Source organism: Pan troglodytes, chromosome 21 (genome assembly GCF_028858775.2).
Source record: "Pan troglodytes isolate AG18354 chromosome 21, NHGRI_mPanTro3-v2.0_pri, whole genome shotgun sequence".
NCBI classification, from domain to species: Eukaryota; Metazoa; Chordata; class Mammalia; order Primates; family Hominidae; genus Pan; species Pan troglodytes.
This window is the reverse complement of record NC_072419.2, coordinates 69,594,842-69,614,422: the sequence shown is the minus strand read 5'-3', so window position 1 is coordinate 69,614,422 and position 19,581 is coordinate 69,594,842. Positions and strand designations below refer to the sequence as shown.

The window sequence follows — 19,581 nt, the reverse complement described above, 5'->3', positions numbered from 1 at the left end:
CGTGGCAGTGATCTGGCTCAGGCAGGGCCGGCGAGCTGCCGGGGTCACAAACGACAAAGGGACAGGACAGAACCTGGGTCGGCCACTGTCCTCTCCTCACCAGGGTACTGTGGCCTGAGGCCCCAACCCCACAGGAACCCCCCGCATGCTTGTGGCCAGTCACACATCACCCGGTTCCAGGTGGGATCCCAGGCCCAGAGGTCCCAGAATTGGGGACATGGCCCCAGTGGCTTCCTGTGCAGCCTCCAGCCCCCGAGAAGCCTCAGTGCTCTGGGGACTGACCCCCAACCCCCGCCTGACTGTGTTGGCTGGGTCAGAACAGAGCAGGGCCAGGCCCCACAGCCGTCAGCCTCACCCAGCCTCCTCTGTCGGCCAGCAATGAAGGCTCACAGGGTAGGGCTTGTCCCTGGAAGGCTCAACAGGGGGCCAGCGGGCGTGATGAGTGGGTGGCCAGGGGAAACCGAGTGCACTTAGAAAAGTTTCGGGAAGGGCAGAAGCTGGCCTTGAGCATCCACTGGGTCACGCCAGTATCTGGGGACAGACAGCAGAGGCTGGCTCAAGGGAAGGGACGGGTGGCAGAAGGTGCCCAGCGTGGTCAGCCTGGACTCCTGGAGCCACGGTAGGGGTGGAACTGCATGCTGGAGGCTGGGAGCTGTGCAGCGTTACTGCCCATGCCCCACCAAGCTGGCCAGAGACCGAGACCAGGCTTCAACCAAGAACGGACTCCAGGCCCACAAAGCCTGGCCGGGACCCGCCACTTTCGTCTTCCCCATCCGGCAGTTCTGACCTCAGCCCACCTGCCCTAAAGCGCTGCCACAGAGCAGGCCGACCTTTGGGAGCCGCCCAGTTGAGACACAGAGACTCCAGGACCTCTGTGGGCCTCTCCTGGCTACAGCCACCCTCCTTGCCCTCCAACCCCAGCATCAGGTGGCACCTGGAGTTTCCTGGATACGGGCTGGGATCGTCCCCAGCATGAGCGGTGTTGAATCTCTGGGAGGGGCAGGAGCTCTCCTAGACACAGGCCCTGGTGCCATCCTCTACTACAGGAGCCACTGCCCACCTCCCCGGGCCAAAGGTCACTGGACCCCACCACAGTGTCTCGCTGGCCAGCCGGAGGCACATGCCAGGACCCCGTAAACTCTTCCCTGGCTGGGTCACCCAGCTGCCTGCTCCCCTACTCCCCAGAAGCTCTGGCTTAGATGGGGTGATGCCAGGGCCTCCCCAGGAGGGCTAGGTGGAGGGGGCCAGGAGCAGTGAGGGAGCCCGCCCACGATTCCTAGTGTCCCACCCCTGCCTTCCCGGGGGTCCCATGACCCTACTCGCACAGCACTGGAAGTGGCCCCTTGGGATGCACCCAGACGTTCTGCATGTTCCCGTATGCTTTATTGGAATGCTGTCAGGTCTGCGCCTTCCACACGGGCCCTCACACACAGCCAGGAGAGGCCCCAGCACCGGTCCCAGGCCCACCTGCCCGCACCTGCGGAAGGGAAAGGCCGTCACCCTCCGTGGACGGGGTCTCGGCCACCACATCCACCTTCTGAAGGTGGCCCAGACACCTCCACGCTGCTGACTGCACTTCCCATCAAAAGGGACTCCCTGGGGCAGAGTGGGCCGTCCCCCTACCTCCGAGGAAGGCACCCTCCTGGGTGGGGACAGACCTTGGCTCCCTGCTGCCAAGTCAAGGTGCTGGCGTGGAAACAGGCACATGGAACAACACATCCCACTGTCCAGGGTGGAGTCCACCCCTCCTCGGAGCACTCAGCCCACCAGGGTCCAAGCAGCCCTCGGGAGATACCACGCGGCCGCCCACGTCTCAGCTTGGAGAAAGACACGCAAAGACCCCCACGCTCAGCTCTCGGGGGCTGGCTTCCTGGGCCCTTTGTGCTGGCCGCTTTCCCGGTGGCTTCTCAGCACCTTGAGCCTCTGATCCCCCACCTCTGACCTCAGGTCCAACTACAGCAGGTGGCTGCTTCGGTGATCAAATCCCTCCGTGGCAGCCAAGGACACCGGCCCTCCACACCAGCTACCAAGAGGGCTGGTGCCCACAGGGAGGACCGGGCGCCAGGAGGGCTCGCTGAAATCTCGGTCCCATCCTGTTCTGCAAGTGGCTGAGTCCCCAGGGTGGGACGAGCACAGGGGCTGAAGGGCCCAGGCTGCTCCAGGAGCGCTGCAGACGGCGACCAGGAAGTGGGGTGACCAGGGAGCGTGGCCAAAGCCACAGTGATGAGCACGGTGGCAGGGAAGAGAGCACCTCACGTACAAACTGCACGAGCTTCGGGCGCATGCATGGCTGGCAAGACTGAGGGTCACACAGGGCGGACAAGGGAGACGAGTCACACGTGGCAGCACATCATCCAGTCCTCGGGGAGGTGAGGGTTGGCATGTGGTGGGCACCGGTGTGCAGGGCAGCCCCATCCCGGGGCTGGAGCTTCCCTAGACCCAGGCACCACGCACAGGCATCCCCTGCTCAGCTCCTGAACCCGGCCCCTCCTGCCTGGCCACGTCCGCTATCGCACCCTCCTGCATCAGGGCCGAAGGCCCACCCTGCGCTCCTTTTTCTTCCAGGGTGTTCCAGGATGGTCAAGTTTCAGCACTGAGAACAGCTCAGGTGTGGGTGTGGCTATTGTGGAGGCCGTCTCTGGTGAACCTGGTGAACTTGGTGGTGGGATGGTGCTGATGCAGGGGAGCCACAGAGGGTTACGACCGACGCGGGTTTGACAGCACAGGCCCAGGCAGGCGTGGACTCGGGAGCCGAGGGTGGTCGGATGGCAGCGTGAGCGCCAGTATCGTTTCCAGCATTTCCATCTTTACCACTCCAGTCACTCTCTTCAAAAAGAAAGAACTAGAGCAAAGCCAAAGTTAAATATCTCAACGAGAAGGGACACCTCACGTCGCTGACAGCTCGGCACGTGGCTGGTCCCAGGCCCCAGAGACACTGCGTAGTGAACCGGCCGCTGGAACGCGGTCACAGGCCTCTGTGCTGCAGCCCACCTCCCAGCAAGCCACGCAGAGCCCCGGCCTTGAGTCCAAGAAGGCCCAGGGGAGTGTGGGACAGGACGGCCCCCACACAGGCTGGACAGCAAGCCGCCCCCACGCACCGAGACTCCCCACGCGCAGGCGGCGCGCACCCGGGTCTCCCTAGGGTCCTGCCTCCCGAGACGCTGTCCTCACACTGCAGTTGCTGATTCTTGGGTCAAATGGAAGGAGGAGGAACGATGAGGGCAGAGTGCAAACACGAAGTCGCCCGGGGGCGCTGGGGATGGGGGCGCGGTGGGCCCTACCAGTTCTGGTTGTCCCAACCATCATCAGTGGGCACGGCCGGCGGCACTGCCTTCTTGGTGCCCTCCCCGCCCTCCCCGCCGTCGCTGTTGCTGTTCCTGTTGGTGGAGGCCGAGCCCCACACCTCCCAGCTGTCCGAGCTCCTCCTCTCGGTGGAGGTGTCCGCGCACGTCCAGCTGTCGCTGCTCGGGGACTTGCGGGTCTTGGTGGGCTCAGCACTTCCAAAGGTCTCCCAGAAGCTCTGGTCTATGTTGCTGTTTTGGAAGTGGTCCGGACAGCTGTTCTGATAACTGTGGCCCTCCGAGGGGCTTTTAAAGAGACAGAAGGGGGACTCTAAATGACTGTTACTCAGTCCACCACTGGGAATTCTGTGCCGCCGAGAGCTCTGCACCTGGACAGTGACCGCCTTCCCAGGCCAGCACTCGGGGTCCACAGCAGCCCCACCAGGTGGGATCTGTTTCTCCCGCTTCAGAGCAGAGGAAACTGCTGGGGAGCTGGAGAACCAGGGCCCACTCTTTATCAACCACCCAAACTGGAGGACAGTTTTACAGAAAACTTCCTTTTCTACCAGCTCCAAACTGCTGCAATAAAACAGTGGTTTAGTCAAGTGGGGAGGGGCAGGGGCACTTGGCCTCAAGCCCGGACACAGGCCCTCCCAAGCGACGCCCTCAGCTACTCTGGCCCCAGATCTGGCCCTGCCCTCTGTCCTCAGCTGCAATCACACCACTGAAAAACCACATACACAGAGGGAGAGAAGGGACGTGGTGTCTGCAGGGAAAATTTGGACCCACCTAGTGGGCAGCGCATCTGTGCCCACCAGGGCTGGCCTCTCAGTAGACAGCACAAGGCCAGGCCCGATGAGATCCCCGGTGGTTCCCCTGTTGGGGTCAGAGGCCGAGAACAGCAGCCAGCTTCCAGCACAAGCACCTGGGGTGCCCAGCACTAAGGGCGCCCAGCACTAAGGGCAGAGCTGGACATGGGGTCCAGGACAGGTCTCTGGGGCCCCAGCCTTCCTGTCCCCTGGCCCCCGACCTGCTCCATCCACCCAGAGTCTGAGAGACAGAGGAACAGCAGAGCAGCGCCAGCTCCTCCTACGTGGGGGCGTGTGGGTGAGACCCTCCCTCCCACCCTAGCCTGGGGAGCCCAGCTCCTGCAGGGTTCCAAAGAGCACACAGCAGGACAGAGACAGGCAGGACAGGCCTCTGCAGCTGCAGAGCACTCGGAAAGCCTCCACAGTGCCCCCTCCCCAGCAAAGATGCCAGCCACCTCCCGGAGAGGCTCCACAGTGCCCCTTCCCTCCCCAGCAAGGATGCCAGCCACCTCCTGGAGACCCTGTGGGAGGAGTGGCCAAGGCAGGGGAGTGGGATGCAAGGCCCAGGAGGGGACACAGCGTACCTGTCCAAGGGGCCCTCTGCTTTCCCCGAAAAAAAGGTGGTGACGTCCCGCCATCCCTTACTACCGACTCCCTGGACCTGGAAGGAGACAGGAAGAGAGGTTAGGCAGGCCCTGTCGCGGCACAAGCAGCTTCAGGAGGCCCCCACACGCAAGCCGGCGCGCGCCGTCCCGCTGAGAAGACCCAGGCAAAATCCAGAAACAAGAGGTGCCTCGCACACACGTACAGACACAGACGCGCCCGGCCACTCTGCAGCGGCGCCAGGTAGTGTGGGACATGGCAGCGAGGACAGCCTCGTGCACAGACCTCAAGAGCTCCCACCACATGCTTGGGGGAGAGGAGCGAGGCCTGCTCTTCCCTCCCCGTCTGTCCGCAGAGCGCCTCATGCCAGGAAACAGGACAAAATGCACGCTCCAAATGGCCCGCAGAGCAGTGGGACTGATGGCAGCAAAGACGGTGCTGGCACTTACCGAGGAAAAGGCCAGCAGCAGCAAGATAAGAGCAGAGGGAGAAGTGACAGTTAGTGGCTGACCGGGCCGCAGTGGGCCAAGCTGTTTCCATATCCCTCGGGCTGTCAGGCTGGGCAGCTCTCCTCCCGTCTCAGAGGACAGCGGCCACTGCCAAGCTGGGCTGAGGGCTGCACGGGGCACACCCTGCTCTCACGCCCAGGGCCGTGGAATATGGAGACTGGCTTCGACTGTGCCCGCGTATCTGGCAGGCTCCCTACCTTGGACGCCAACTGAGAGACCCCACTGGACACATCATCAAAAATCTTTCCCTCCTTCACCTGCACGGATGAAGACAGCGGCATTAATGGGGGCGGGAGAGATGAAAGCTTAAAGCTTCAGGAGTGCAGAAATTCCCTGGTGAGGGCATCCGAAATATCAGAGGCATGTGGATACCCATCAGGCTGAGCCCCAGAAAGTTCTACAGTGGCCCCAAAGGGATTCCAGCATCAAGAAACCATGTCACTGTGAGGCCTGGTGTCTGCAAACGTGGCCCCTGCCAGCCACTGCTGACAAATAGCAACGTGACCTGAGGACACCCCACGCTGCCCCAGGTGGGTCTTCCCCACTTGTCCCAGTCAGGCCCCGAAGGAGGCAGGGAGCTGGTGGGGCTCTTGACCCCCTAGGATGGCAGGCATCATTCCCATACCAGAGCCTCCTCTGGGCACAGCTCCGCGGCCAGCTGTGGGGGTGAGGCAGAGAACGGAGGTGGGCTGGGGGTGCTGGGCTGGGGGGCCAGCTGTGGGGGTGAGGCAGAGGAACGGAGGTGGGCTGGGGGTGCTGGGCTCTGGGGCCAGCTGTAGGGGTGAGGCAGAGAAACGGAGGTGGGCTGGGGGTGCTGGGCTGGGGGACCAGCTGTAGGGGTGAGGCAGAGGAACGGAGGTGGGCTGGGGGTGCTGGGCTGGGGGACCAGCTGTAGGGGTGAGGCAGAGGAACGGAGGTGGGCTGGGGGTGCTGGGCTGGGGGCACTGCAAGGGAGGCCCTAGGCCAGGGGAAGGGACCAGCTGGGGGGTCCAAGAGGCGCCCAGGCCCCAAGGAGGACGCCTGTGCTGGAGAGGTGGGGTGTGAGGCTGGGCCTCGCTGAGTCCCAGCTGCTGGACAAACAATCCCCCTAACGCCCCTGACACACCCACGTCCCCTGGAGTGAAGGGCTCCAGGCACAACCACCCAGAGCTGCCCGTTACCTTCTCCTGCGCAGGCTTGAGGACGTTCTCGTTCAGGCTGTGGCCCAGCTCGGACGCCTGTAGGAAGGGAAGTCACGTGAGCCCCACGACAGCTCCACCACGGGACATGGGTCGGCAGTGGCAGCACAGGCCAGCAAAGGGCAGCACGAGCTTCACCAGCAGGAGGGAAGGCAGCAGGATACAAGCGCAGGGAGCAGGAAACGGGGCTTTGCACACAACACCTGAAGGGCAGTAGGCCGCCACCTCTAGAAGGCGGAGACCGCGGCCCCCACCAATTCTTGCAGGAAGGTCCCCCTCCAGGGTCCTCCCTCACGCGCCACCATGCGGCCGGCAGGGCCGGGCTGGTGGGAACATGCCCTGTGGAGCCTGTGCCTGAGGCCAACGCCAGCTGTAGCCACCCCATGCTGACCTGCGACGCCTCTCCTTCCTCCCCAGGCAGTCACCGAGTCCCCCCTGGAGGGAAGAGGGCACGGAGGCTGGGGCCATAGGAAGAAGCTGCTGAGAAAGGAGCTCAGCCTCTCCTGATCCTGGGTCAGTGGAGTTGGGGCCACGTGGCCACCTGGGGATGTGGTGTGAGGCCTCCTCTTCCCTCAAAGGCAGGGAGCAGCACGGATCAAAGGCCGGAAAGGGAAGAACTCGTCATAGAGCAAAGATCTTCCCCTTTCCACTGCGTTCAAGGGAGCGCAGGTGGCCAGGAAACCCTGCTCAGCAGCTCTGCGCCCAGTGCCCCCGCCCTCCCTCCAGCACCTCCCCGGCAGCAGGCCTGGGTTGGGGGTCTGTGTGTTGCAGATGGGGGTCTCATTTTTTTGCCTGGGGGGAGCGCAGTGGTACTGCGCAGGGGTGACAGGCACACACAGCCAAGCCTGATGCAGATCCTGGATCTTAAAGGAGAGCCATGGACCGAGGCCAGGGAGAGGGTCTGAGCGTGCGCACATGTGAGGTGACACAAGACAGTGGCAGCACGCAGGAGGGACAGAGGAAGCCAAGCACATTCTCGGCGGAGATGCGGGCGGCATGCACGAGCAGACACGGGCTTTACCGGCTCCGGCTGCTGCTTGTGACCCCAAAACTTTACCCGACAGCAAGAAGACAGGTGAGGAGAGAGCAAGGTGAGGGGCGGCATTAGTAACCAGCAGTGCCTTCGAACCCGCCATGGGGTGCCGCAACACTAAGGCAGCACCGGGCAGGCTCTCAGCAACACAACCCTGGAGCAGCCGCTCCCTGCCCTGGAACTGACCACCACCTTCAGAAACTGCGCGAGCGACTGCACCTCAGGACCCTGGGAGGCCCGCGAAAAAGCCAGATGGGCGTCCCTGCAGCTGGGGGTGGGCACGTGGGGAGACTCCCTCAGAGAGGAAGGGGTGATATGGGCCACGGGGGTGACGGATGGGCACCTCGTGAGAAAGGACTCCCTCGCCCAGGGGGCAAAGGCGCGTCCTAGAGCCATGCACAGCTCCACGCCTGCAGTCCTGAGCTTTCATGGTGAGCCTCACATGGGTACTGCCTCCTGGGTGTGATTCTGAACCCGAGGACAGCCAGATCACAGCCCTGACCACCAAGTGGGGACTGCGGGGCCCCTACCCACATCCTAAAGAATAAAAAACATGCAAAGGCCTGAGGCCACACTGCCCCAACTGGGGGAAGCCCTGGCCAGAGCAAAGGGACGCCCCGTTGCCTCGAAGCGCAGACGCGTCCGGTGTGCCGCAGGCACAGCACCAACCACAGCGGCCCTTCTGGCTGAGCGGCCACCGCCAGCGCGGGCCATCTGCCAAGCCGGGCAGTCCTGCTCCCAACAAGGTGGCCGGCCACAGTGGCCGCACACCGGTACCAGCTACCAGTGAACAGGAAACGAGTTTGGCCCTGCAGGCCCTGAGCGGGTCCATGAGGCAGCCACCCAGGCATGAGGAGGGGAACAACATGGCAGGAACACCCCCTTCTACGCTGGGACCCCTCAGCTCTGAGCATGTGGCCTGAGAAGAGGGAACCAGGCAGCTTCAGGTGCTGCATGTGACGTCAGACTCAGGATAGTTTCAGATGCACCAGGGTGCAGAAGCTTCTCCTCTGTTACCTTCTGACTCGCTTGGGATCCAAACTTTGTAGCCTAAAATGAAAAACAAAGACAAGGCTTGACAGACTTAACACGGGCTGCCAGGCATCCTTCCTCAGGGCCCACAGACTCAGGTCCAGGACTGTCTCTCAATGGCCCCCGGGCTGCCAGCGGCTCTGGGCGGGCCCTATTAACTCTCAGATGCCCAGAAGAGCTGCAGCGGGCACTGAATTAGCACAAATGCTGGCCTCTCCCTAGAGGGAGGCCAGCTCGGTGTGCTATTGGGGTGAGGGCACAATGAGCAGCGTGCAAGGCCAGGGAACATCAGGGCCAACCCCATCCTCCAGACTTCAGGACAGGGCCGGGGCCTGCTGGAGCAGAAGACAGGCTGGGGAAGCCACACCAGCGCTATCTTCAATGGACAATGCCACCGCCCCAGCCCCATCTACCCCGCTGTGGGGACGGCTCCATGCCCAGCACAGTCCAGGCACCTTGGTCACTTTAAAGCTCTGGGGGAGGAGAAAAGGCCCGGTCGTGACACTCTGGCTGGAAGGTACCTGGGCCTCCCCAGGCCGCAGCCCTCCCGTGGAGACGAGAAAACGGAGGCCCTGGCGGGAACCAGAAGCTGACGCTCGGCAAAGTCACGGGGCCGTGGGAGCTGGAGCATGGACACCTGGCCTGCTGCCCCTTCCAGGGCCCTCCCAGGCCTTCCTCTCCCAGGGAAGACACGGGGCCAGAGTGACCACAGGGGCATGTGACAGGTGAGCGCTGTGACGGGGGAAGACACGGGGCCAGGGTGACCACGGGGACATCTGACAGGTGCGCACCGTGACTTCCGCTCACAAGAGCCCCACCCTAGGTGCCTTGGCTGCTTGTGCGGGCAGCTGCAGGCACCCAGCTGCCCCGCGCTGCCCTGCTCTGGGCTTCCCCTTCTCCTGTAACACCACAGCCCAGCCCCTGGGGGCCCACGCCCCATCCTGGTGTCAGGCCTGCTCTTGGGTCTCTGCCTCATGCTTCACTGTCTGCCCTGATGAAAGCCCCAAATCCTCCCCTCATTTCAGGCTGAGGAGCAGGCGAAAGAGAGAAATCGCTATCAAAACACGACTTGAGCCCCAGAAGAAGCTCCAGGGCACAGGGTGCCGGAGACCTGCCCTGCTTGGATAGGGTGGAGTCTAGGAATCAATGGGGCTCACATCTCCCTCACTTTCATCAGGGCGGGACCCCTTTGCCAGCAGCTGGTCTGACACAGGAGCGGCTCCTGACAGCCTGGGCTGCTGTGTTCCTGCAGAACCCCCAAGGCCTTGGGACCACCCTGGCTGGTACTGCGTTGGCACAGCCTATGGTTACAGCACCCAGAAACCCTGTGTCCCACATCCCTTCTGCAGCTCCCAGAACCCCAGGCCAGCAGCGGCCAGTGTCCCGAGGGCCTGGTGGGGACAGTGGCATGGCGGGGACAGTGACTTACGCCCTCCTTGGCTGCCGAGGCAAACCGGCTGGCTCCAGTGGTGAAGCTGCTCCAGCCCTGAGGGAGGCGACAAAGAGCAGCCACATCAGGACTGGGGCCCAGGAACCCGGCGCTGAGCAGAGTATCTCAGCAAGGAAGAGGACCAAGGCAGAGGCTGCCCCAGGTCCCCGTCCCAACCTGACCCCACCGCGCCTGCTTCTCCAGGCTGCTGGAGGAGTGCAACTGGACCCAGGGCACAACAGACATGCACCCTCTACCCCCACCTCGCCAACTGCAGTGCTCCCAACACAGCGCAAACCAGCCTCCCGTGGCTCCCACCACCCTCAAGAAGCAAGCCCACCCTGCAGGGCAGGACCCCTCCCCACGGCCGGCGCTCCCTCCTGCCTCCCTAGAGGAACAGGCAGAGGTGAGGCGTGTAGGGTCACGACCACCGTAACCTGCTCTGCTGCATCTACGCTCAGGGTTTCCTTCTGAGCCTCCCAAGATAATTAAAGCTATTTAAAAAAATAAACGTCTCATTTCAATCACAACTCACCCTCTTCCTCCTAAAGGAAGCGCAAAGGCACCCTCACTTGAGAGATCACCAAGCTGAGCTGCCTTCCCCAGAGAGCAGCTTCCCAGCAAAAGGCAGCAGAAGGAAGGGCCACAAAAATGAAGCCCACGCACAGGCTGGAAAAATGCGCTTTTCTTCCCTAAAGATGTAGCAATGACTGCAAGGGCAAGCAACCATGGCCGTCAGCGGCCAGAGGTGCAACCAGGCCACCCCGAGCAACTGGAAGCTCCACACACTTGGGGGCTCTTGCAGATGAAGACACCCGTTCTAAACCTGCTTATTTCCAGTTAACATACTTAGAAGATCTTGTCATGTTAGTTATTAAAAAGCCCTTTCTGGCCAGGCGTGGTGGCTCATGCCTGTAATACCAGAACTCTGGGAGGCTAAGCAACTTGAGAGGCCCAGGTGGGAGGATGGTTGAGCCCAGGGTTCCAGGCCACAGTGAGCTATGATTATGCCACTGTACTCCAGCCCTGGCAACAGAGCAAGACCCGTCTCCAAAAGAAACAAAAACAAAAAAACAAAAAACAAAATAAGCCCTTCCTTGGCTCTCAGCGCAAGCTCCCGTTTAAGCGGCCCCCGTGGCCAAAGGCTCAGGTTGCTGGTGTCACGGACAACAATGCTGCAATGAATAAAAATCTTTTTTTTTTTTTTCTGAGATGGGGTCGGACTCTGTCGCCCAGGTTGGAGTGCAATGGTGCTGTTTCGGCTCTCTGCAACCTCCGCCTCCCGGGTTCAAGCAATTCTCCTGCCTCAGCTTCCTCAGTAGCTGGGGCTACAAGGCACATGCCACCCCGCCTGGCTAATTTTTATATTTTTTTAGTAGAGACGGGGTTTCGCCACATTGGCCAGGCTGGTCTCGAACTCCTGACCTCAGGTGATCCACCCGCCTTGGCCTCCCAAAGTGCTGGGATTACAGGCGTGAGCCATCACACCTACAAAAATCATTTTTTAAAGATGGTAAAAATTTCCTTGGAAAAAGAAAGTGGAACAAAATATATTCCTGTTAATAGCAAAATGGCAACAAGCCCAGGGTGTCATACTCTGAACATCTGACCTGGAGCTTCCAGGCATCCCCAGACCAGAAATGGCCCTGAGTGACCTCAGGCAGCGCCCGAGCAACTTCCCAGCGCTGCCAGAGACCCAAGCACAGAGCCAGCTTCCCAATGCATGTAGCACTCCCCTCTGCAGAGAACCTGGCCAAGTGGCTGCCATCAGAGTCCTTGGGTTCCTTGGAAGAATGGCTGTTGTTAGATTTGAAATACACACATTTTGTGTTAGAAGTAAGTGACGGCCGGGCACGGTGGCTCACTCCTGTAATCCCAGCACTTTGGGAGGCCGAGGCGGACAGATCACCTGAAGTCAGGAGTTCGAAACCAACCTGGCCAACCTGGTGAAAACCCATCTCTACTAAAAATACAAAAATTAGCCTGACGTGATAGTAGGTGCCTATAATCCCAGCTACTCAGGAGGCTGAGGCAGGAGAATCACTTGAACCTGGGAGGCAGAGGTTGCAGTGAGCTGAGGTCGCACCACTGCCCTCCAGTCTGCAGCCTGGGCGACAAAGCAAGACTCCGTCTTAAAAAAAAAAAAAAAAAAAAGGAAGTGATTGAATACATTTGGGATCTGAAAAATTTAAGCCACATTTTTGAAAGAAAACGTCGCTGAAGGTAAGAGAGGGGTCCTTAGATCAGAACAAGGCAAAGAGCACATGTTCCAGGACTGCCACACTGCCCACTATGGCCCGTCGTGCCCTCAGGCCGGGGTCTGCCCATGGGAGATGCTCTGCAGGGCCAAGTCCTCACCGAGTACAGGGAGGACATGGCGTTGTTGAGGAAGTCATCTTCTTTCTTCTGAGGCGGTGGCGTGTTCCCAAACCCCACGTAGCGATTCCCCTGGGCCCTGAAAACAAAGCGGACAAGCGGCCGAAGATGCGGGCATGAACCCTGCTCCTCCTGAAGGCGTGGGGCCCTGAACAGAGGCAAGGCTGGGGCTCTGGGGGATGTGCCAACGTCCCCACGCACAGGACATGCACGCTGCCTCCTATGGCAGCAGGAGCCTCGGCAGCTCCCCGGCAGCAGAGAGATGTGCTTTCTGCTCATTTAAAAAGACCCTCCTGCCACATCACCACAGGGTCCCCAGCAAGTCCCCAAACCCAGCCACAGAAGTACTAGAAGAAGGATCAAAACAACTTAATATGACAGCTTTGGGGATAAAAATTCATTTATAGGTCCAGCAGATTCCAGGCAGAAAATGTGTTATGCTTTTCTTCTAAGTGTTAGCACTTCTCTACACCCAAGACGCCCAATTCACACCTGGGCAGCTGGGGGTCACTGCAATACACCCAAGACCCCCAATTCACACCTGGGCAGCTGGGGCTCACTGCAATACACCCAAGACCCCCAATTCACACCTGGGCAGCTGGGGGTCACTGCAATACATCTAAGACCCCCCAGTTCACACCTGGGCTGGCTGGGACTCACTGCAATACACCCAAGACACCCAGTTCACACCTGGGCTGGCTGGGGCTCACTGCAATACACCCAAGACCCCCAATTCATACCTGGGCTGGCTGGGGCTCACTGCAATACACCCAAGACCCCCCAATTCACACCTGGGCTGGCTGGGGCTCACTGCAATACACCCAAGACCCCCAATTCACACCTGGGCAGCTGGGGGTCACTGCAATACATCTAAGACCCCCCAATTCACACCTGGACAGCTGGGGCTCACTGCAATACACCCAAGACCCCCAATTCACACCTGGGCGGCTGGGGGTCACTGCAATACACCCAAGACCCCCAATTCACACCCGGACAGCTGGGGCTCACTGCAATACACCCAAGACCCCCAATTCACACCTGGGCAGCTGGGGGTCACTGCAATACATCTAAGACCCCCCAATTCACACCTGGACAGCTGGGGCTCACTGCAATACACCCAAGACCCCCAATTCACACCTGGGCAGCAGGGGGTCACTGCAATACACCCAAGACCCCCAATTCACACCTGGACAGCTGGGGCTCACTGCAATACACCCAAGACCCCCAATTCACACCTGGGCAGCTGGGGGTCACTGCAATACATCTAAGACCCCCCAATTCACACCTGGGCTGGCTGGGGATCACCGCAATACACCCAAGACCCCCAGTTCACACCAGGCTGGCTGGGACTCACTGCAATACACCTAAGATCCCCAATTCACACCTGGGCTGGCTGGGACTCACTGCAATACACCCAAGACCCCCAATTCACACTGGGCTGGCTGGGGCTTACTGCAATCAGACCCTGCACCGCGCATACCTGGGTCCCACACCCACTGCACATGGGAGGCCCCAAGGGAAGCAGCCCTACCCACCAGACTGAACCCTGTGGGCCTGGCCCACCCGAGGTGTCCCCAGCTCTCAAGTCCTTACCCTTGATAGGAGCCGAGGTCATCATTCAGCCAGTCTTCAAAAGCCTTGTCCGAGGAGGCAGTCACACTCTGCGGCTGGCCAGAGGCTCTGAAACCGAGAATCGAAGGCTGGTAAGGCCAAAACTGGGTGAAGTCTGAGGTAACCCCAGAAGCACCCCCAGAACCATGTGGCCTACATGGGCAGTGCCTTCACGTCACCCCTGAGAGCACCTGAGGCCAGGGTGGCCTTCAGCTCTGAGTGGCTGCTCGGGCTCAGGTGCTGAAACCCCAGCAATGCCAGCCTCATGGGCAACACGAGAGGCCTCCACAGTGGGCTCTGCGCTCTCCCCGTTGGCAGGAGGCAGCGGGGAGAGGTGAGGCAAGAGGGCCGAGGGCCTGGAATCAAGCCGGAGTTGCCCACAGTGCAAAGCCTTCTGTCAGAAGCACGTGGACGTGGCAGGACTACAGGGCTCCAGATGAGGTGGGGAGGCCTCGTGCTACCCAGTCACCCCACCCGGGACGCTCCTGCAGTAGGACGTGGGATGCATCCATGACGGGGTCAGTTCAAGGGTGCCAGGGCCAGTGCCACAGGCAGATGGGCAACTCTGGGGAAGGGCAGACAACACCCCCGTGAGCAGATGAAGATGTGAACTCCCACAGCGCCAGGGCAGACACGGCTGTGTGCACACCTGGAAGGTGTGTGGAGCTCACCTGGGGTGCTATCTGAGACAGCTCTATGGGTGTCTAAATTTACTAAAAGCTTGTATTGTTTTGGCAATTTTAAAAAGCTGTTTTTCCCACTGACTTCTGGGAAAAGAGCTGTCACAACAGCAAAGAAGGGGAGAATTCTGTGGAGAAACCCAATCTACTAAGTTCAGGACCCAGTGGAAACTGTACTAAGGCCCATGAGGAGCAGCTACCGGTGCACCGTGGACGGCAGCGTCCTGGGCTGAGGTGGGGTCCAGTTCTGGGCAGGTGATGACTCCAGAGACCACTCTCTGCCTTTGGCCAGAGTGGCCACCTGACAAGGAGACACAGGACATTAGAGAGCATAAAGGCGCCTGGCGATGCCCTCGGGCACCGTTGACTCTAGCGCACCCCCCACGGCCCGCCTGGAGCACCCACCACCCGCAGCCTCCTCCTGGCCCCCCTCAATGGCCCCTGCTCAGGTGCACAGACCAGGTGTGGATGCGAGGCCAGGACTCACTTTACAATGAACAACAGTGCTGGGGAGCTCCTAGTTGGTGCAGCTCCAACTTCCAACACAGGGGGACCCACCTATTTGGCCTCCAAACTTCTTAGAAACACTGTGCCCAACAGGTCACAGAGGCAATAAACGGTCACAGCTGCTTTCTCCCCTGGAGGCGGGGAAGGTCTGTCTCCCCCCGCAAGCCATTTGCCTCCCCTCTGGGCAGGAAGCCTCTGCTCCAGGGTGGCAAGTTGTGTGTGGCCCAGTGGGTGTGTTAGAACCAGCAAAAGAACCGACTCCAGAACCACTAAAGGCCACAGTCCAGCTGCCACAAACGGCAGAGCAGCCCCACACCATGGGCAAGAGTGAATCGGGCCCATCTCTACCTTATCCCTAAAGAGGGCCGCGGCTCTGCTGTTGTACTTCTCCTGCAAGGACCAGCAAGGATCGTAATCCTCCTGAGACTCCAGGAACTCTCGGAACTTAGCATTCCCACCAGCTTTCATCTTCTCAAGCTCAATGTCCTTCCACTTGTCCATAGTAACAGAGCGCACAAAGCTGGAAAGCAGAGGATCGAGCAGATCAACCAGCACCGGGGACACCCAGGGACACCCTCGACCCAGCATCGTCCTGAGAATTAGACACAGCAAGCAGCAGCCACAGGGAGGCCGAGTGGCCAGCAGCTGGAACTCTGTGCCATGGCGTCACTGGAGTGGACACTGGCAATGCAATGGGAGGTGGCCCCCAAGCTTCCCTGGTGTCAGCACCTCCGGTGTCAGGAACAGATGCTGGGGTGGCCGCAGGCTCTCCGCAGAGCCGGAGTGGCAGGACACTGACCTGAGGTGCACCCCAAGCCCGCGGTGTCTCCCCGAGCACTCCAGGCAGATCCAGATGCCGTAGGTCACACTGACCCACTGAGGATTGAATGCGCCACACTCAAAACAAACCTGCAAAGGGGCCACAAGTGACTCACCAGGTGGCTCAGGGCAGAGCCCAGGGACCCCAAAGACCCGACAGGTGGCCTCAAGGAGCGAATGCAGAGGGCTGCCCAGGGTGGCCGGGGGTGTGGGTCAGGGCAAGGCGTGAGGGGAAAGAGCCTCCGTGTAATAAAATGTTGACACGGGAAGACGAGGCGGACCTGTCCTTAGAGCGAGTGACCTGAGAAATGTGGAGGAGCCCCCACCCCTGACAGCCAGCAGTGATGAGCGCCAGAAATGGCACCACTCTAAGAGCCGGCCACCCAAGCCACCAGCCAGCACAAGCCATGCACGTCCAGAGCCACGCCAACCACCATCCACTGCAGGAGGGTCCCAGAACTACAGGCTCAGAGTACAATTTCCCGGAACTCACTGACCCTGACCAAGCCTTAGGGTGGGGGGTGGGGGGACAGAGGCTTACGTTGTTCTCATCCTGCACCCTGACTTCTTTAAGAACCTTCCTGGTTCTTGGGCTGGCCATGATGCTGCAAAGGAGAAAAACAAACACTTTAAACTTACAAACAGGCTACTCTACAAAAAAGAAAATAACATCTGTCCAAAAACACCACACAACAGAAAACCTGAGGGGCAATCTGTTGAGCTGCTTGGAAGCCCCGGTCACAGGGCCACTCACAGCAGGGGTCCGCGGGGACCACTTACTGAAGAATCTGTTCCCCATACCCCCAGGAGGCTCCCAGGCTGCGGCCAGGGCGATGATCAGGAAGACCATATAATTACTGCTGCCTCTTTGCTTAAGCTTATTCGTCACCAAGACTGCACCATTTATAAAAAGTCCTGTCTTCTAATGGTGAAATCCACAGCAAGGGGTAGTCTTTAAAAACACACACAGATTGGCTGCAAAATTTGATTTTCCACCTAAAAGGCGACACACCACACTTGGGCTGATCACTGCCAACGACAGGAAGCCCAGGGACTCTGCGCTCCAGCCTCCCCACCACCTTCCCAACGCAGTGCAGGGAGGCTCCCGCCTGTGCCCTGCTGCCTGGAGTGTGTGGAAAGTCCAGCCTACTGGGGGACCTGCAGTAGGTCCTTCTGGGGCCGTTCTGAGGCATGGGGGCGACAGTGTGGCTGCTGCAGGACAAGGAGAGTGGCTTCAGACCATCAGCCCCCACCACGGTGACTCACGGGGACCCTAGTGGGACAGCAGCAACAAGGTTTAGGGTGAAGAGAAAACCTATGGATGTCTCTGCAGCTCTCCTAGCTTTAGCAAAGTACAACTTCAACTGGTGGCCCATCTAATTCAGGACCAAGAAAATTGATATAGTTAAGATTCAAAGCCAGAGGAAGGGGTGGTACCAACCCCAGCGTCAAAGGAGAATGACCCAGTGGCCCTGCACACCACGCCACCGAGCAAACTGTAGAAGACAGTCCAGCCTGGAGGCAGCAGACCTGGATGCCTGCCAGCCCATGCCTCAGTGCATTGTCTCTCTGAGGCTCATCCCCCTCTCAATATGAACGGAGCCGTGTGCTGTTCCCTCTACCTCTCACTACACAGAGAACACGGTGAACTCTGTAAGCCATGGGAAGCTACACACGTGTGTACTGCTGACCTTCCCAGTGCCAGCCCTTCCCTCCTTCACTGTGTTTAAGAGGACTGTGTAGACCAGCTTTCCTATTCACAGTGTAGGCAGAGCTTTTAAAAAACAAAAAAGAAAAACCTCTGTCTTATATTTCATTTCTAATCTTAAGTATCCAGAAATAAGATATTCACTGGGGGGGGGGGGGGGGTCCCAACTCCACATGGCCAAAGTTTCTAAATTCTGAAGCCCATGACTCCTAGTATTGACCAGTGCCCACCTTAAACCTATTCAAAGTTAGGAAATAAACACCTGTTTTCTGCAGTTCATCAAAACAAAACCAAAAGTTCACCCTGGGCTCCCTTCTGCTCCATAATTCTGTGCCTTCTGTAAGAGTGTCCAGGAAGCACAGATCATGAGGCAGACATCTGAATGCTCACTCCTGACCGCAGGACCTGGACCCCAGCATGACTCATTCAGGTGGATACCGTCATCAAACTGAGCATCCACCCATACAGCCGACTGAGGATGGAATAAGGAAAACCTGTGTGGAGAGGTGCCCTGGCGGAGCGGGGAGCGGGACTGAGCTTACAAGGGCCTCGGGACACATTCTTGTCACAGCAGCCACTGAGGGCCCTGTGCAGAACCACGGCACATGCAGAAGCCACGGCCCACGGAGAGGAGGTGAGCCGCCAAAGCAGGACGACACCAATCCTGGTCGCCATACTCGGTGCTGTACTCTTTCCATAGCACCACGCCTGCCCTCGGGGCTTATGTATTGGTCAACAGACACAGGCAAACAAAAGTCAGAACCATGAGGAGACGGCTTGAATTTCTAACGGTAAAACATACAGGATACTCACAGAACTACCGGAGGGAGAGAGTGTGTAAAGGAAAGGACTTGGCTTGGATTTAAGAGGAACTCCTCTACGTGACTATTTTGGATATTCAAGAGCCCTAGTTCCCTGAAATGTTAAAGTTAGTAACACGAAAGCAAATACCTCCTAACCTTCAAAAGTACAAATATGGTTTATCTTGAAAAATAACGCAAAAACTCTGAACGCTTGAAACCAAGATGTAAAAATATATCTCCTTCTTAGGACCCTCACTTCTTAGGGGGTTGAAGCTCCACCGGGCTTCAGAGGCCACCTGACTGGGATGTGTCCAGGCCGAGTCCTGGGTCCGAAGGAGCTCGGGAAAAGGGTGTTGAAGGGGACGGGGCAGGGTCCTGCTCGCGCCCCGGGAGGCGACGTGCGTGGGCAGGGACCCTCTGGACTCCCGTAACCGGTGGGAGATTCCAGATTCGGGGTGCGGGTGGAGGGCAGCTTCGTACGGAAGGGGGCACGAGGGGCGGGGGGCGGCACGGCGGAGGGGCGGCTGCAGCGGGGCGTCCGCGCGAGAAGGGCCCCGCCGCCCAGCGCCGAGGGAACTGGGGTAGGTCAGGGTGGGCGCCCCCAAGCTCTGGGGCAGCAGCCTCAGGGTGGAACGGGGTCCGGGTGGAGGAGGCTGCGGCAGGGAGGTCCGCCCGCGAAGGCCGGGGACGACGCCGCGGCAGCCGGGACCTCAGGCCGAGCCCGCGCCGCCGAGCCGCGCGCTTACCTGGAGGGAGGGGCGGGCAGGGCCGCCGGGGTCAGGCCAGGGCCGGGGTAGGGCCGCCGCACTGCAATGAGGATGCGCCCGGTCGCCCACCAGCCGCCACCAGCTTCCGGCTACGTTGCGCTTTGCAAGGTCTCACGGGAGCCGGCAAGGGCGGGACTTCCGCCTCAGGCCCCAGCCCCTGAGGCGCGCACCCGCCCGGTCGCCATGGGGACGCGCAGCCACGCAGTCCAACTCCCACCCCGGGCCCCGGACCGCAGCTGGTCGTAGTGGCCGCGGAGGACGGCAGCCTTTGGGGGCCGGGCGGGAGAAGCGTCCGTTCATCCGCGGAACCAAGCTGAGGTGCTTCTGGGACGGCGCGTTCACCGGGGGCCGACAACGGGGGCGGGGCGGGTGGGGGCCTGGGGCGGGAGCTGCGGGGCTGGGACAGCCGGGCAGGGGGACGCAGGTAGGAGGACCG

General features: G+C 60.1%; 1 protein-coding gene across 50 annotated transcripts; it reads right to left on the bottom strand.

The window, feature by feature from the left end:
- Positions 1-1,364: 1,364 nt before the first annotated feature.
- Positions 1,365-19,265, bottom strand: ARFGAP1 (ADP ribosylation factor GTPase activating protein 1). 50 transcript variants are annotated; one of them, XR_008541289.2, is made up of 17 exons: positions 19,125-19,265; positions 16,409-16,472; positions 15,848-15,957; positions 15,397-15,568; positions 14,742-14,842; positions 13,844-13,930; positions 12,233-12,329; positions 9,875-9,931; positions 8,431-8,463; positions 7,402-7,431; positions 6,363-6,419; positions 5,400-5,459; positions 4,899-5,137; positions 4,675-4,751; positions 4,071-4,157; positions 1,624-3,587; positions 1,365-1,477 (listed from the first exon to the last, which is right to left on the bottom strand). XR_008541289.2 is itself a non-coding variant. In XM_054674627.2 (16 exons), exons 2-16 carry the CDS (start codon positions 16,466-16,468, stop codon positions 3,526-3,528), a joined length of 1,329 nt encoding a protein of 442 aa, XP_054530602.1. In that variant the 5' UTR covers positions 16,469-16,472; positions 19,125-19,265; the 3' UTR covers positions 1,365-3,525. The 50 variants fall into 50 exon arrangements, 37 of the variants coding, with proteins under 37 accessions (XP_054530602.1, XP_054530594.1, XP_054530593.1 ...); XR_008541287.2 differs by having other exon boundaries at positions 4,979-5,137; XR_008541292.2 differs by lacking the exon at positions 4,071-4,157.
- Between the last annotated feature and the right edge of the window lie 316 nt (positions 19,266-19,581).

Coding starts and splice junctions, on each gene's coding strand:
- ARFGAP1 (XM_054674619.2), bottom strand. CDS start 16,468: ATGGCCAGCCCAAGAACCAGGAAGGTTCTTAAAGAAGTCAGGGTGCAG. Junction 7,432..8,430: donor GATCCCAAGCGAGTCAGAAG/GTAACAGAGGAG, acceptor TGTCGGGTAAAG/TTTTGGGGTCACAAGCAGCA. Junction 4,158..4,674: donor GCAGAGGGCCCCTTGGACAG/GTACGCTGTGTC, acceptor TGACCCCAACAG/GGGAACCACCGGGGATCTCA.